Here is a 16,574-nt window from a genome sequence, read left to right on the forward strand (position 1 = left end):
TCTTTAATGGGCTATTTCACTTTTCATAAAGTTCAGTTCAGGTTAAACGTACACTTTTGTCTTGCTAGTATTTATTAAAAAAAAAAAAAAAAAAAGTAAACCACTTAAAATGGAATGGAAAAAAAAAAGTGCTATTGGAGTATTACTTGATCTAAAAGGATTTGATACAATAAACCATGAAATATTCATCACTAAATTAGAACAATTTGTAAGAATGGGTGAATATCAATCAGCGTTCTTGGACATGGTGTGTGGGGTGCCACAAGGGTCAGTGCTGAGTCCGAACTGTATTTATCATGTACATCGAGACATCACAATAACTCCATCTTATTTGCAGATGACCAAAATGCATTTAGGGCAGGTGAAAATTTACAGTAACTGTTGGATAGTATTACTTAAGAATTCATCAAAATCAAAAACAGACAGAAATGAGCTGTCATTACATTTGACCAAGTCGGAAATGATGGTATTTGGTAACAACAAAAATAATACTAAATCTACTTCGGGTTCTGATTGAGGGATTGCTTTCAAAAAGGTGCGCTAAATCAAATTTCTTGGGTGATAATACATGACAAAATCTGCTGACGTCACATAAAACACGTAGGGTAACTCTGCACTCACTACATCCACTCTTCATACCGCAAATAAAAAGTTTTCATAATAGTTCATGAGGTAGCTATTTTGAACACACGCAATCAAGTATTTGTAAAGTCTGGGGGAAAAAATGAGTGGAACACTTTATTTGGTATAGTCGATATGTACGTTGGTCATCAAAAAGGGGGCGGGGGGGCTGTTTGCTATTTTTAATTTAATTGGTATCACTGATACTATATAGTTGCATTTTATCTTAGGACATGTATAATTTACAAGTGCATGTTTCTGTAATTTGCACAAAGTGGACGTCCGACTTGAGCCCCTTAATTACGTCACGTGAAGACATAAATGGACGTTTTTCCTGACACCAGTTGACTTTGCGGAGCTCGCATGCTCCACAGCCACTAACACTCCGGGAATGTCTAGCTCCAGTCGGCGCAGTGACGTCATGTGTCCAGAGAATGTGGGCTGGGAACCGCATTTCTTTTTTTTTTTTTTTTTTTCCCTCCTCCTCCCTGCGAGGAGGGCATTACACAGGAAGAGGGAAGGAGTCAGGGGGTGGAAAAAAAAAACACACAAAAAAAAAGACGGGACGCCCTCCTTCTCTTCCTCCTGTGTGGGCGAATAACGGTGCATGAGAAGTTATTGCAGCCAGACAATAGCGCCAGTCCGTATTACACACACACACACGCGCGCACACGCGCACGCACACACAGGATCCAAGCTGGGGTGTTCCACCATGGAGGATTTGGGTAAGTAGTGAGTGTGTGTTGCTCTTTTAAAGCTGCATCAGTCCTGCAGGAAATCATCTCTCTGCTGACTCTGGTTGCCTGTTTTTGTTGTTGTTTGTTTGTTTGTTTTCTTCCACACTTTCCATGTAAGACAGCAATTGTTGTGTATATACCTTCAGAAAGTTGAGAGTCCAATGATGACTTGGGCTCACTCTCATCCAGGCAGTCTTCTTTGTCTTGCGGAGAATCGGGAACGCGCACGCTCTGACTGCAGCGAATTCTCGGTTAATGACATTACGATGGATTTGTTCATTCATATCAGCAAGTTTGGCCACAGAACGAGAAAGCTCTAAACTGATCAAATCTTCTTTTCGAAAAAGCCACAAGACATTTCCTCTTGTTCCCGAAAAAGCATAATGAGAAGGTGGGAAGGACGGTGCCCTCGAATAGCCCAAGGCCATGCTACTACTTCCCCTGACAAAAAACAAAACAAAACACAAAGCTCTATGAGAAGAGGATTAGGCCTTTTTATTATTGTTTTTGCATGATTCTTCCCTGTGCGTCCGCTTTCCGATGCAGCCAAGCAAAACTGAGCACATCTGGATTAGATTGGCCAGTCCGACTGGCTCATAGTGGCCATGTTTGGTCCACTTTATGCTCTTTCCCCCCCAAATATGTACCGTAGTAAGTTAATGTGTTGAGAGAGGAAGCTTGTCGGAGCGGCCAAGATAAACAATTTGGACGGGCGCGCTCTAAATATGGGCATAATTCCCTTTGGGAGAATTTCACCTCCTTATATGAGCACACTGAATGTGTGGAGAAAGTGGTGGGGGAGTTGTAGATTATGCGCATGATCCTCGACACACACTCGTATACCAGGATTGTGAATCATCCCGGACAGATGGAGGAAGACCGTTTATATTGATTTATTTGTTTTACATTTAAAATTAGGGATGGACCGATTACCGGCCAGGCCGATTATCGGCGCTGATATTCAGCATTTTCACACATATCGGCATCCGCCTTTTTAAAAAAATCTGATCAATTTAAAACTGGTAAAGCGGGCAGAATTATTATTATTATTTTTCTTAAATCTGACTTGACAGCCAGTGTGTGGCCGCTTTAGAGCGCCTCGTTGTCACGGCCTGCAAAAACCCCCGCGACCACCAGGTTTGATATACTGTATTCCAACCACCAGAGGTTTTAAGTGGATCTATTTTTGCAGCTCAAACGTGTAGTTATGCGTACACATAAGAAAGATGATAGACAAAGTAGCATCTTTTTTTTCCAGGTCCTAGAGGGGGTATTTGATTGACAGTTGAGTGGGGCGTGGTTCCAGCGCATTCAGCGGACACGCCCACAGTATTCGAGAAGCAAGAAATCATTTTATATACTTGCAAAAAAAAAATTTTATCATTAAAATTTGCCTTCTCTTCTATGTGGTTTGCCAAATTTAGAAGCACATTTATTTTCATTTTACTAGGACATTCAAATGTTTATTATCGAGGTTGCAATGGTCTGCCTCATGATGTGAGCGCTTTCTAATATTTTTACCCAAAAGACAAGATTCACATTTTTCAGCTAAATTAGAATTGTAATTCCTCCCCGGGGTCAAAAATGTATTGACGACCGTTATGACCGTAAAAATCATATAACTGTATAATCACTTCATCAAAATATTACTCATAGACAGTTGCCCCTGCACTTCATTGTTGTTATACATATTTCAACAACTAATTCAATTTGAAAGTAGAAGTCATGCAACGTAGTGAAAACCAATAATATACAACTATTGAGCAATTTATATTAAGAAGCGACTACTGAGGTTCCTCCCTATAAAGTGGAGAGCGACATTTTTTTATGGTGACTTTAAACGTTAAAGAACAGTAATTCAAACCAGTGAGCTTGTAATGAATCATTAGTACACAGGCAAGTGGATGATGTCATGCAGCTGCGAAGCTAACAGTGGAGTGGGGGGGGGGGGGGGGTGGGGGGTGTAGCATGGAATAAGAAATTGACTGCCAAATGCTCTTCGTCCTCCGCATCATTTCCATGCTAGCGTGTCTGGACTGTTAAAAATATTTGCGAAGCCTTAAAAGTGCCGCACAGTGTTTGTTATGAGGTTGTGAAGCTGTCTCGTTTCTCCCCTCAGGAGTGCCTGAGCCACTTAACTACCCTCTCAGTCCTCGTATTGTTGTCTTTGGTACGTAACTGTCTGTGCATGTGCTTCTTCTTCTACTTCCTGTCTGGAACATGCTGCATGTGTTTCAAATTTTCTATTTATCTGTCCCTATAATTAAGCTTATCACCACGACGTGGCTTTACAAAAGTTATGAAACGGTCTATGCAGATTCAATAGAGTCGCGACTCTTCCACACAGACGCGCTCCTCGCTGATTTGGAGAACACCGGCTCCCCTCTCGCTCGTTGCCCGGTCCTCCTAACATCAGATCCGCCAATACACGCCGATCCGGCCAAGCAGAACCCTGCCGAGGCCCGGCCGCCGCCACCCGCCTACACCCCACAGCAGGTACTGAAGCCCACCTGCTTACTGCCAGGGGTGTAGCTACAGAAGTGTGTCATCTGTTTCTAATTGGACGATGCTTTTGCCTCATATTGCCTGGCTTTTGCATAAGCCTTTATCATTATCCAGAGTTGCATTAAATTTTTTGAATGTGTCATAACAGCGTAACTTCACGTAATCTGACCTAACATGACGTAACATAACATAGCATAAAATAATTGAATGTAGCATGACCTAATATAGAATAGCATAACTTGATGTAACGTGACCTAACGTGTCATAACATAATGTAGCATAACAGAGCATAAATTAATGTAATGTGACTTAACGTAATGTAACACAATATAACATCGTAACTTTATGTAACTTGAAATAGCGTAACATAAAAAAAAGCACAACCTAATGTAACGTGACCTAACATGACCTCATAGATGTCACTTATGTGATGTAACATAACAGCATAACTGAATGTAACATGACCTAGCGTAACATAAGGTAGCATAACGTAATGTGAAGAGGCACAGAGCTGATCCCTGATGCACTCCCACCTCGACCTCAAACTCTTCTGTCACACCTACGGCACACCCCACCACTGTTCTGCGGTCAAATCCTGATTTATTATTATTATTATTATTTACACTGCTCCGCTCTGGGAATATCTTGTTGTCGCAGACAGTTTCTGCCGCCATGAAGACCTCCCAAAATTCCAACCCAGACAAACTGTACAGGTAATCAAACTTTGTTTCCCCTCTCCAACTGTCATGTGTGTGTTAATCATTGTGCACTCCACTCATGCGCTCCCTTCTTGTGTTATCCGTCTTACAGCACAGTGTGTAAATCCCGCTCTCCCCGCTCAGCTGATCCTCCTCCTCCCCCTCCTCCTCCTCCAGCCTTCTCCTCCTCATCACTACTCGGAGGAGGTCTGAGTGAACTGGACCATCTGCTGCAGGAGCTGAACGCCACGCAGTTCAACATCACAGGTCAGTTTGTTTGTTTTAGTTTATGTTTGTGTGCTGCTATGAAAAGCTGTTTGAGCATTTATTCAATTGTATCCCTGATATGCATCTTACTAGTATGCTCTTTGTCACTCACTAGTAAGATAATTTTATTACACTAGTAGAAAGACTGTGTCTTACCGGCAAAGTTTATTTTTTTTCGCGCTACTGTATGATATTTCTGCACAAATGCATTTATGATACATGCCTACTACTTGGGCCTCACAGTGTTACTAGCGCAGCACAGTAGTTTACTGTTTTTTTTTTTTTTAGTTTGTTTATAATCACATGTTGTGCGTCTTTCAGATGAGATCCTGGCCCAGTTTCCCACTTCTAAAGATGACAAGATAAAAGATAAGGACTACACCGTTTCCAAGTAACAACAAATTCATCCAATTTGTTTTCCCCACCTGAATGAATGTACTGTAGACAATCCTGCCCGAGGAGTTACCAAGGCTACAGAAGTGACTGTTTTCGGTTTGTGTGCTTTGTCTTAGCTCTGCAAAACCTTCAGCGACATCCGCCACGCTGGAGTTGGACAAACTGATGGCGTCTCTCTCCGACTTCCGTGTTCAAAGCACAGTAGGTAGTGACACGAAAAATACAGGTGAAAATCTGCGATATCGAAAGATCATAAAATTTTGGCAGTATAGTTCTATCCCTTCCACACACTTTAAACATTTAAACTCACTAAAACACAATTTTAAAGCATTTCTTCCAAACCTTACACTCTAATTTTGTCCAACTTAAGTCTTCTAGCTTAATGCTAACATATAATGCGAAACGCCATTGATGGGCTAACAGAAATGAGCATATACGTTACAGTGATTATAAACCTTCAAACAACTGCTGCTTGAACACACATGGAGCAGCATCGCATCCGACTAGAGAATTCAACTTTAGAACTCGACATACTAGTTCAATGGAAAAACAGATGTATTTTGTTCGCTCCAGCCGGCTGTGGCCGTCAGTCCAGTGATTACGACAACAACAGCAACAACGGCAGCAATAACACCGCAGCAGCAGCAGCCGGTCTCTCCACAAGCTTCATCGGGCGGCTCGTTGGACAGCATGCTGGGGCTCCTCCAATCAGACTTGAGCCGACAAGGGGTTCAAACATCCTCCAAAGGAAACTGTTCAGCCTGTCAGAAACCGGTCGTGGGACAGGTGAGGTGACGGTCAGGTCCAAGAGCCTCGTCCAAGTTGATTTCTACAACGCTCTATCACAAAAGAGTCTGAAAGGGGGAAGAGAAGCGGCAGTAAAACAGACCAAAATCCAGACGTTAGGGGGACTAGAAACTCGTTGCAACACAACACGTTCATTTTGTGACTGTTCCCATCGTGCAGGTGGTGACGGCCCTGGGCAAGGTGTGGCACCCCGAGCACTTCGTGTGCACAGAATGCGAGACAGAGTTGGGCAGCCGCAACTTCTTCGAGAAGGACGGGCGGCCGTACTGCGAGTCCGACTACTTCGCGCTCTTTTCCCCTCACTGCGCGCACTGCAACAAGCCCATACTAAATGTAAGAGGCCGCTTTGTCGTATTCTGCATAACCTTTCCACTTATGAGCAGCCTTTATAGACCTTGTTACCATGACGCCACACATACTTCCAGGCGGCGACAGAACCCCAACCACCCTAACTCGAACCAACCTAACTCAAAAATATCTTTGTTTATCCATCGTCCCGCTTCGCGGTAGTCACTCGCTTTCTGGTGCCAGATGTGTACAAACATGAAAAGGTCTACAGATATGTTTTATCTCTCATTCAGAAAATGGTGACTGCCTTGGACAAGAACTGGCACCCTGAGTGTTTCTGCTGCGTCAAGTGCGGCCGCACGTTTGGCGAGGAAGGTAAAACCGCAGAGGTGGCACAAAGTCAATTTGTGTAAAAAAAAACAACAACAAACAAACAAAAAACTGATTGTAGTAAAAGTATTGTATTTTGAAGTAAAAAAAAAAAAAAAAAAAAAAAAAGTACAGATTATGATATGTACTAGCGGTAAGTACGAAAATAGAAATGAATTATTTTCCTGTGAATGCTATACAATATCTGTTTTGATAGCTAGCTCGTGTTCTGACAAACAAAATACAAGAACAAGGAGAAAAACAAGAAGAAAGTAATGAAATGATTGATATTTCATTTCATCCATCCATTTTCCATACCGCTTATCCTGATTCGGGCGTGTTGGAGCCTATCCCAATATTTAAATATTATTGTCTTCATATGTAGGAAATGAGCTTCAATCAAACATTTGCTTGATTGACTTGATTTGAAATAATTACTCTTGATTAGATTTCATTTGTTTGCAGTGTGCCACACCGGCATCACGTAGAACACGATGCGATGTCGTTTTCATCGCTTTTCCCCGCATCCAACCGTGGCAACGTTCTTGTTCTCAGGCTTCCACGACCGCGAGGGCCAGCAGTACTGCCAGCAGTGCTTCCTGACTTTGTTCGCCTCTCGCTGTCAAGGCTGCAGCCAGCCCATCCTGGAAAACTACATCTCAGCCCTCAACTCTCTGTGGCACCCACAGTGTTTCGTATGCAGGGTGAGTGTGCCATGCGCGGTGGGTACTCACAAAACGTTAAGGATTTCGGGTGAAATTTCAGGATGGACCTCAAATGAGGTATCCTAGAGGCATCCTGAAAGTCATTTAGGAGCTAGAAATGCCTGTCCCTGTTTTTCAAGAGGTTGCGTCTCACGAAGCGAAAACTTCTTCTCGGTCACGCAGGAGTGTTACAGCCCCTTCGTCAACGGCAGCTTCTTCGAGCACGAGGGCAAGCCGCTGTGTGAGGCCCACTACCATCAGTCGCGGGGCAGCGTGTGCCAGGCGTGCCAGCAGCCCATCCTGGGTCGCTGCGTCACCGCCATGGGAGCCAAGTTCCACCCCCACCACCTGGTGTGCCACTTCTGCCTGAAGCCGTTGAGCAAAGGCTGCTTCAAGGAGCAGGAGAACAAGCCCTACTGCCACCCGTGCTTCATCAAGCTCTTCGGCTGAGGATGCGGACGACCTCCTCCTCCTCCCTTGTTGTTTTATTTTTATTTTTTTATTTCATACTATGGCAATGAGGGTGGAGCTGGTCTCTTTCTTGTTTTTTTAAAAAAGAGTACAGTGAACCCCTGCTAATCACATGGGATCGGGAACGAGCCACGATTTAGTGACATCCCCCAAAAGGGTTGATAATTTCCCATGAATGCCATAAAATGGTGGCAAAACACGAAGCTCCGCAATTCACTTCAACATTGTTCCATGGCACCAAGATGCCATCAAAGCACTACATGAAGGTCGTCATCTTGCTTCAACATCGTTCTTTGGCAACAAGAGGGCGTCAACGCACTACACGAAGTGCCTCAGTTCACTTCAACCTAGTTCCTTGTCACCAAGATGCCACAAGATGGCAGCCATGTACTACATAAAGATCCTCAACTCGCTTCAATGTCATTTCTTGGCATCAAGAGGCCAAAAGGTGACGCCAGAGCAATACTTTTATATTTGACAGTGCTTTGGCCCAACCACAAAAAAAGTCTGTGAATATGCAAGGGAACACTGTACTGAATTAAAAAGAACTCGGAATAGTTTTCTATTTGCAAAAAAAAGGGGACATACAACTGAAAGAAGTACAAAGTATTAATAAGACCAGGGGTGGGCAACATATGGCTCGGGGCGCTCCGTTCTTTAATCAGCCCCACCAAGCATTTCCATGAACAAGAGTCCTATAATCATTTTTGGATTCATTTAGTTATTTTCCCCCCTGATTTTGGTTAATTAAGATATATTTATTTCTTTTTTTTCTTATTCCTTAATATCATGAAATAATTATCGAATTAATTTATGGGTAAGTATTTTAAAAAATATATGCAAACACACAGTAGTATGTACATTTATTTTTGAATCTATTTTACACATAAATATTATGAATTTACAAACAATTTAAAAATAACAATGAATTCATGTTTTTTTTTGGGGGGGGGGAATAAGCTATTTTACATATAGTATTGTACATTTTTATTCCCCCCCACCTCATCTACAAATGATCTTAGCCATCTGTCCATTTTAAAAATCATATGTGGCCCTTGAGCACAATAATTTGCCCACCCCTGACTTTAATCGGCTTAAAATAATTGTTTTTTGTTGTTGTTTTTTTACATGCTTGTATGTTTTACGTAATGTGCTGATTCCAATGGCTTTTTCTACCAAAGATAGAAAACAATAAATATATTGGAGGATTGTTTTAGGCTGCAGACCAAATAAATGACTGCACGTATTTTTATGTTTTATATTGTCCGCTACCGCTACATATATGTTGAGTAGGACCAATTAAGCTGTCACACGCTAAATATCGGTTTACATTATTGTTTCACAAATACTGTATGCACTTTGCCAAAAACTCTTCCAAAGAATAAAAAAAAAAAAAACACATTTTCACAATGTTTCATTTCTGCTTTTCATTTTTGCACTGCTTTATTTGAAGTATGACGTGATAACACTGTGCAAAATGTTAGGTACATTTGCACCATACAATGTGATACAAGATATCTGAACATTATTTTGCCTTTACAAAGATGATAATGCTCTCTTTTGATTGCCAATGTCAGAGAAGTGTTACTTTACAATATGTTAAGTATTGCAGTTGTACTATGATGTAGTCCTTCATCATGTAGAGAGGTGTATATCTCAAATTTTTGACAAATTTTGGCTCCATGAGAAGGACAAAAATCTCAATATGATACAGTAAAGTTTACCCCACTGGGAACTGGAGTCACGGTAATGAATACCTGTAAAAATGCATGTAACGCCAACTTTAACCACCAGATGTCGCCAGTCCCCTATTGAAATTGTCCTCGATGTACCCAAAAAAAAAAAAAAAAAAAAACATGCTCCTCATGTACGTGATGACGTATGCACGTTCCCTCACGCCCAGGTGAGTTCAATTAAACAGTAATAAGATAAAACGAGTCCCCAACAGCGGGTCAGCGTGGACAACATTGACCGTGAGCCGTCAGCTTTAAGGAGACCTTGAAAATATAATAGTAATAATAATAATACACCATGAGTGATTCAGAGCCTACGGAAGTAAGTGAAGAATATTTAAGGTAGTTTTCTAATCAGAGTTAGCTAACGAGGACGTTGTCTCACGTTGGTTTGAGTTGATAATTCATGTTGGCAATTGTTTATTGGAGTTGAGTGACTTGTATTTGGTCGCTGGGCTTTCAGTGGGGACTTATTATACCTCTTAATACCACCACTATCACGTTAGCAATACTATACAAAAACTATAACTGCACGCCACTGTGTCACCAAAGTCATCTGCAGCTGTTTTAGAATCAATATTTGTCTAATAACAGGACAACATTAGTTGTTAGTTTGGAAGTGTTGCGTATAAATGTGTTCAGAATGCTACAGACATGTTTTGCTTGGTGAAGTTGCACAATTCAACCAATCACAAGATGGAGAAATGCTGACGTCATGGCCGTCCCTGGTTGCTTGTATCGCAAATCATCTTTCCCCATTGAAATTAATGCAAGTGCAATTAATTTGTTCCAGGAAAAAAGCCCCAAATTGGACTTATCATTATTGTACAAAACAATTTGATCTCCACAGAACCTGTAAACAAGGAAAACGTGAGCACAAAACACAAGTGCACCTAATGTATTGTCTGTTGTTCTTTGTGGGATCTAATGATAGATTTTGATCAAGTGATCAGTATTTGTTTGTCTGCCATGTTGGCGGTTGGATTCTCTTGACAAAAACTCAATAAACACTGGAACAAAACGATGTCGAGCAGCCAACTGTATTAAACCCCATTGTTTCATCCAGGTGGCTGAAGAAGTCGAGGAGTCCCAGCAGCTTCAGTGGCCTGAAAATGGAGACGAGTGGAGTGAAGGGGAGGCTGACACCAGCATGGACTGTGGGCTCCTGCAGGCCATGGCGGAGGAGGACGAGGAGATCAACGTCCACAATGAGGAGACTTTCGGCATGGGTGTGTTGAAGTGTTTTTTGCAAAACAATAATAAGAAAAACATTAGGCAGCATGGTAGACTAGTGGTTAACTATCTACAATGACTTGGCCTGGTTTAAGAATCAAATATGGACCTTGAATGCAAAGGTTTGCCTAGAACAATAACATAATTCAAATAATCCAGGTTGATTGATTTAAAGTGGAGGTGATGCACATAACCGCTTAAGGTAAAAATACATTTAGTATACTTATTGCTGACTGTTTTCATAGAAACATTTGTAAAAGCATATTGGCAAAGTACCAAATTCTACTGATTGTGAATGCCATGTTTGCTCATGTCAGATGTCGATTCACAAATGACCCCAAACGGGCCCGGCGGCGACCTCCTCGAATTTGGAAAGCCGCCGCCTCGGCCCCCGACGCCGCCGCCAGACCGCAAACATCCATCGCCTCAGAACTCTCCTTCTCCTCCCAGGCGAGCTGCCCAGTACGTGCAGCGAAGCAGAGGGAGAGGGCAGAGGAGGGGGATGGGCAGGGGTCAGATCTTCGAAGACCCCGCCGTGATGAGGATAGTGGAGGGCCGACCAAGCCTAAAGGTGATATTTTGTTTATATTTTGGACATTTTGGCAACTCATCCCTTTATTTTATTTCTAAACTTCAGAGTCTGGATAGCGCAATAGTGGACTGTGGGAAGGTCCTATTTCACCGTACCTTTGAGGATGTAAGTACCTTTTTTTTTTTTTTTTTTCTTCGTTATTTTCTGTTACATATTTTTTGGGGGGGAGTCTTTCATTTTGTTCCTGCAGTGGGTGGAACCATCATACCGAAAGACCAGAAGAGTCTCTGGATCAATACTTCAGGTGCAGACGACAGAAGTCTCAGCGTCTCAAGATTTACGGCCTTATCCTATCCGGTTCTGTGTCTTAGGACAGCGCTATAGTGTGTGTGATTGAAGGCCACAGAGGCCGAGGCCATCAGCTGACCTCCAACTTCCTGGATCCTGCCGTCTCCTTCCGGGGCAGGAGAGGGGGGGAACCGAGGGGGCCCTACTCAAGGCGGCAGTTTGTCCCGAGAGGCCCCTCGCAGGTGGAGAATTCCTTTTTGTCAATGCACCTAAAATCAATGGCTTGACACTTTTGGGAACTACAGTTGACCACTTTTGTGATTATTTTTTTTTTAATTACAGTATCATTTATGATGGGAGTTGGTTTCCTCAAAAAAGAAAAAATATCTAAAGTAATGTGGGTAAAAAAAAAAAAATCTAATTGAATCTTGAAATTAGAAAAAAAAGGAAAATGCGCAAAAAAAAATCTGTATTGGCAAGTCCACTCTATATATATAAAAATATATATATATATGGATTACCTCTTTCGGGGGTAGAATCTGGAAGTTCAGTCATCCCAACTTTTATTGACAAACGTACTGCATTTTTACATTAGAAAAATCTGACTGCACACCACTAAACAAATGTCAAAACGTACATTGTTGTGATGCCTTGAGATGCGGGTGACTCGAGTTTTTCCGGATGCGACCAGTCTTTCAGCCACCCCCCCCCGTTTTGGCTTGTGATCAGAAATTTGAGATACAAGCACTGTATGGCCGCAATGAACTCAATTCAGATCACTTCACAACAAGCAGCAGTTACAGAGTCACTTACTATAGTTGACTCAAATTTGTCTGCATGACTGGATTATACTACCACACAGTGGCCAAATTGTGCACTCCAGAGAGAGCCCCCATTGAATGAATCATAATGCACAAACAGTTTAATTCTTTATATTGTTTATTCCTATTTATATAAAGTACAATATTACAGACTGCTATTTTCCTTAGTTTTTTGGGGCGGGTGGAACGGATTAGTGACTGTTACCTGTCATTTCAATAGGGAAAGATGATTTGAGATAAAGTGGTTTGAATTACAAGTGAGGTCACTGAATGAATTAACCTCGTATCTCAAGGTCACACTGCATACTGAAATCACCTGTTTAATCAATCTTTGTACTTGTCACTATACATCACCGGCATGGATAGATGAACAAAGATGCATTATTTGTTGTAAATGTTTGGAGCCAATTAAGTGAAATTTGATAGTTTAATGATTATTTACAGTTTTGAACGAGCTTGTCAGCTTCTTGTTTCTGTGTAGGTGCCTATGATGCCAGGTCCTCCTTTCTGTCGTCAGCCGCTAACCCAGAGGCAGCACTACAATCAGGTGTCCACTCAGATTCCGTTTGGAAATATAATTTTGTTTTGGGCCCCATTTCACAAACTATATTTTATTTTGCCGATCAGACGGGGTGCTTCGGGTATCCCACAAACCGGCCGTGCCCATCCACCCCCCAACCGCTCACCCCAAAACTGATGCAGCTTCGATTTGGCCCCAACTCGCCGAGGCCGTCCCCCTTTTACAGCCCCTCATCTAATCCGGTACAACAATTCAGGTTTGTGCACTTAAATTAGGTTGGGAACAACTGTACTTAAAAAATAATGTTGCAAAAGTACTTTAAAACAAACGTATCAAATAGCACTGAACTGTACTTGGAGTGATTCTTTCACAAACCACTAGAGGAGCCCACTTCGAGAATCACTGCATTAATCTATTAAATCTCTCCTTAGTTTTTTAAGATTCAGTTAAGCAAATGGCTGTATAATTTGCAGATACCCGGGTCCAGTCACTCAGCTCCACCCGCAGCATAAGCGCTTACTTAACCAAAAACAGTGTCTATTCCACAGGTGGGTAGTCATCCTTGTTTAAATCTGGCATAGGATATTGGCCGTTCGTTTATTGCATGTAATTACACACCTTTGTAGGAAACTGGATGATTGGGATCCTTACTGTAATCTGATGACAGCCAAGGAGAAGGAATGGATCATCCGGCTCCAGATGATCCAGCTACAAAGCGAGAATCCGTACCTTGAGGATTACTACTATCAGGTATAGGAAGTGAGACGCTGCTTTTACGGTCATTTTTATTATTTGTATGTGCTGAATGGTGTTTTAGGAGTACTACAGGCGAGTGGAAGCAAAGATGGCAGAGGAGGAGCTGGGCATCAGGAGCAAGAGGGAGCCCCTCAAGCTCACAACGCCTTACATCACAAAAACGGACGCATACACACCAGGTTGTCGTCTTGATCGTTTGATGACCACAATGCTGCAATTTATAGTCCCTCGGTTTAACCACAAAATTAAGTTCAGATGTTCTAGTAGGCTTTCCTCCCCCCCTGTCTCGCAGTGGTGCACATTGAAGGCTCCCTGGGTCAAGTGGCGGTGTCCACTTGTTACTCTCCTCGGCGCGCCATCGGTGCCGTTCACGCGGTCCAAGCTCAGGGTCCACTCGAGGTGGCTTTTTTTAAAAAGTTTTTTTTATTTTTTATTTTTTGTCACCAATATCTTAAGATGATCAGTTGCCCTTGCGCCTCCCTTCCCTGACCGCCACTTAACTGCCACAACTGCAGGAGCAAAAAGACACAAGACGGCAGCGATTAGAGCTTCTGAGCGAGATTGAAAAGGTGCGACGGAGGACCTGCCTTTTATCGTTTCTTTTTCTTATCCTCCTCCACTCTTCTTCCCTGCAGCTGTTTATGGTTCTGTTGGAGGTGGAAGAGACGGATAGGACGAAAACCACCGTCTTGTCCGAGCCTGAGGAGAGGAGGTTGACTGAGAAGACCCAGAGGAAAGTGGAGCACATTTACTCCAAGATGCAGAACCATGACGTCCTGTGAGTTACTGCTGTGACCATGTTGTAAAGACTGCATCTGGAAAGTAAATTGCAGCGCTTCACTTTTCCCCACACATTTTTCATTTTTTGCAGTATTTATTCCACAATGGAAAAAATACTTTTCACTCTCACACACCTGACTTTTTCCTCATTTTTGTAAACTTTGCTATAATTCGATTGTTTATTGATACTGTACTTCATTTTTTTTTTTTTTTCTCACAATTTAGAGATTCAGGAGGAGAGTTTCTTCCTTTCCTGGTGGTCTCGAAGGGCAAAAAGCTTCTTGCCCGCCTCTTGCCATTCTTGAAGCATGATTCCGCCATCAAGATCCTGAGGATTGTCACGGCCAACCTTCCAACGCTGATGAGCAGAGACACAGACGAGGTAGTCCGGGTTGACAGTATTTTCCTCATTTGTAAATATTTCGAAGTTGGTCGTTGACCTATGTTTGTATTTAGAACCTTCCCGTGCTCTACCCTCCTCTTCGAAATGTGATTGGAGGCCTGACCTTCAGTCAGCTGATCGTGATCCTCAGAGTTCTGACCTCATCAGAGACTCTGTCGACGAATGAGTGTCTCTCACTGGCATGCCAGAACAAGGTCTATTATTATTATTTGGGTGAATGTTGACAGCTGAGAATTAGCATTGTGTGGATGCCTGTACAGGCTTTTGAATTCATAAAACTTCAGAATCAGCCATTGCCGTGGATTGCAGCTCTTAATCAAATATTATTCCTCCCCCCCCCCCCCCCCCTTGTTTTTCAGTTTGGGCTCTCGTTGCTTTATGCTCTGCTGTCCCACGGAGAAAAGTTGTTGTCGTCTGGTGTTCCTCTGGAGCCCAGCATCGGTGACTTTGAGACATGGTACCACTCTTCGGCTTGTTGCTTCCTGAAAGGAGATCAGTTCTGACGCCCCTCTTCCCTTTTTTTTTTTTGTCTTTCAGGACGGACACAATATTTCAGGTAGCTGGGCAGCTTTCCCAGTGTTCGCTGGTGGAGCCGCTCCTCCTGCCCTCTAACCTGCTGACGCTCTTTTGCCGCTACCTGGACAAGCGCACCGTGCATCAGCTGAAAAGCAACATGGAGTAAGTTTTCTTCTGAAGAAATTTAATATTATCTCCAATCTTTATTTTATTTAACACTCTGGGCTCTGTGTTGGGTCATTTCAGTTGCGATGAGATGTACTGAAACTTTCCAAAAGTTTTTATTTTATTTTATTTTATTTTTTTTTGTTTGTTTTGCTAGCATTAACAAAGAGGAATGGAGAGCCTATGTGGGGACCCACGACATGTTTTTCACAATTTTTCTGTCTGTTATTGCTACACACACAAAAAATAATAATCTGCCAGAATTAAACCCCAAATTTGTATTTAGGTCTGCGACAGGAGGCCTGGCGCTTCCGTCCTGATGCCGATGGAGTGTGGCCATCTTGTAGTGAGCCGAGCTGGACCTTGCAGTATATTGTAAATGTAATCATATGTATCCATTTTGATTCTTATTCCTTTCCCCTGCTACCTCACATTTGCGCACACCCAGAAACTTTCATTTTATTTGTTTCCCCAGCCCCTCTCCGTTTCGTCTCAAACAGGTTAGATTACGGTTATGCTGAAGTCACATGAGTTTGCTTTCTGTCAGTCTTTGTATAGTCCTAGTCAAATTGTGTTGGATCAGAAATTTGTGGCCAAGTTGAGGATTGTGTAGTAATGATTGTACAGTCAAACCTATGTTGGTTTATGGTAATCACTAAGTTATGACATGGCCCTTGTACATTTTAGCCATGCAGTTTTTTTTTTTTTTTTTTTTTTTTTTTCTTTTGCTTTTGTAAAAAAGAATGCGTTGTGTATACATGTATTTGATGTGAACTTTTATTTATGATTCGTTTGGAAATGGGACTTAAATCTCACCCTTGTTAGAGCACTTGCAATATAAATAAAATAAAAAATAAAAAACATCTTTAAAAATTATCAACAGTTTTGATGGAAGTACTTTTTTTTTTTTTTTATAACCAAAAAGTCCAGACTTGCTCTGCTTGTTGCTTTATTTTACATTTAA

General features: G+C 42.1%; 2 protein-coding genes across 7 annotated transcripts; both read left to right on the forward strand.

Moving 5' to 3' along the window:
* The first annotated feature begins 1,145 nt into the window (after positions 1–1,145).
* LOC133469785 (transforming growth factor beta-1-induced transcript 1 protein-like) lies at positions 1,146–9,264 on the forward strand. 4 transcript variants are annotated; one of them, XM_061757312.1, is made up of 12 exons: positions 1,146–1,346; positions 3,478–3,528; positions 3,676–3,854; positions 4,521–4,576; positions 4,674–4,828; positions 5,150–5,219; positions 5,341–5,425; positions 5,798–6,010; positions 6,191–6,364; positions 6,613–6,694; positions 7,244–7,392; positions 7,576–9,264. In XM_061757312.1, exons 1-12 carry the CDS (start codon positions 1,229–1,231, stop codon positions 7,840–7,842), a joined length of 1,599 nt encoding a protein of 532 aa, XP_061613296.1. In that variant the 5' UTR covers positions 1,146–1,228; the 3' UTR covers positions 7,843–9,264. The 4 variants fall into 4 exon arrangements, with proteins under 4 accessions (XP_061613296.1, XP_061613297.1, XP_061613299.1 ...); XM_061757313.1 differs by having other exon boundaries at positions 3,706–3,854; XM_061757315.1 differs by lacking the exon at positions 3,478–3,528 and having other exon boundaries at positions 1,147–1,346.
* A 512-nt stretch (positions 9,265–9,776) lies between these two features.
* On the forward strand, positions 9,777–16,486 carry patl2 (PAT1 homolog 2). Of its 3 annotated transcripts, XM_061757286.1 has the most exons (19): positions 9,777–9,918; positions 10,663–10,825; positions 11,147–11,400; positions 11,467–11,526; positions 11,612–11,665; positions 11,733–11,891; positions 12,952–13,017; positions 13,098–13,246; positions 13,464–13,538; positions 13,617–13,740; positions 13,808–13,925; positions 14,039–14,145; positions 14,262–14,315; positions 14,382–14,524; positions 14,752–14,908; positions 14,983–15,123; positions 15,289–15,386; positions 15,467–15,607; positions 15,897–16,486. In XM_061757286.1, exons 1-19 carry the CDS (start codon positions 9,895–9,897, stop codon positions 15,928–15,930), a joined length of 2,121 nt encoding a protein of 706 aa, XP_061613270.1. In that variant the 5' UTR covers positions 9,777–9,894; the 3' UTR covers positions 15,931–16,486. The 3 variants fall into 3 exon arrangements, with proteins under 3 accessions (XP_061613270.1, XP_061613271.1, XP_061613272.1); XM_061757287.1 differs by lacking the exon at positions 11,612–11,665; XM_061757288.1 differs by lacking the exons at positions 11,612–11,665; positions 11,733–11,891.
* The last annotated feature ends 88 nt before the right edge of the window (positions 16,487–16,574 follow it).

The sequence above is a fragment of the Phyllopteryx taeniolatus genome, chromosome 19 (assembly GCF_024500385.1).
Source record: "Phyllopteryx taeniolatus isolate TA_2022b chromosome 19, UOR_Ptae_1.2, whole genome shotgun sequence".
Classification (NCBI taxonomy): domain Eukaryota; kingdom Metazoa; phylum Chordata; class Actinopteri; order Syngnathiformes; family Syngnathidae; genus Phyllopteryx; species Phyllopteryx taeniolatus.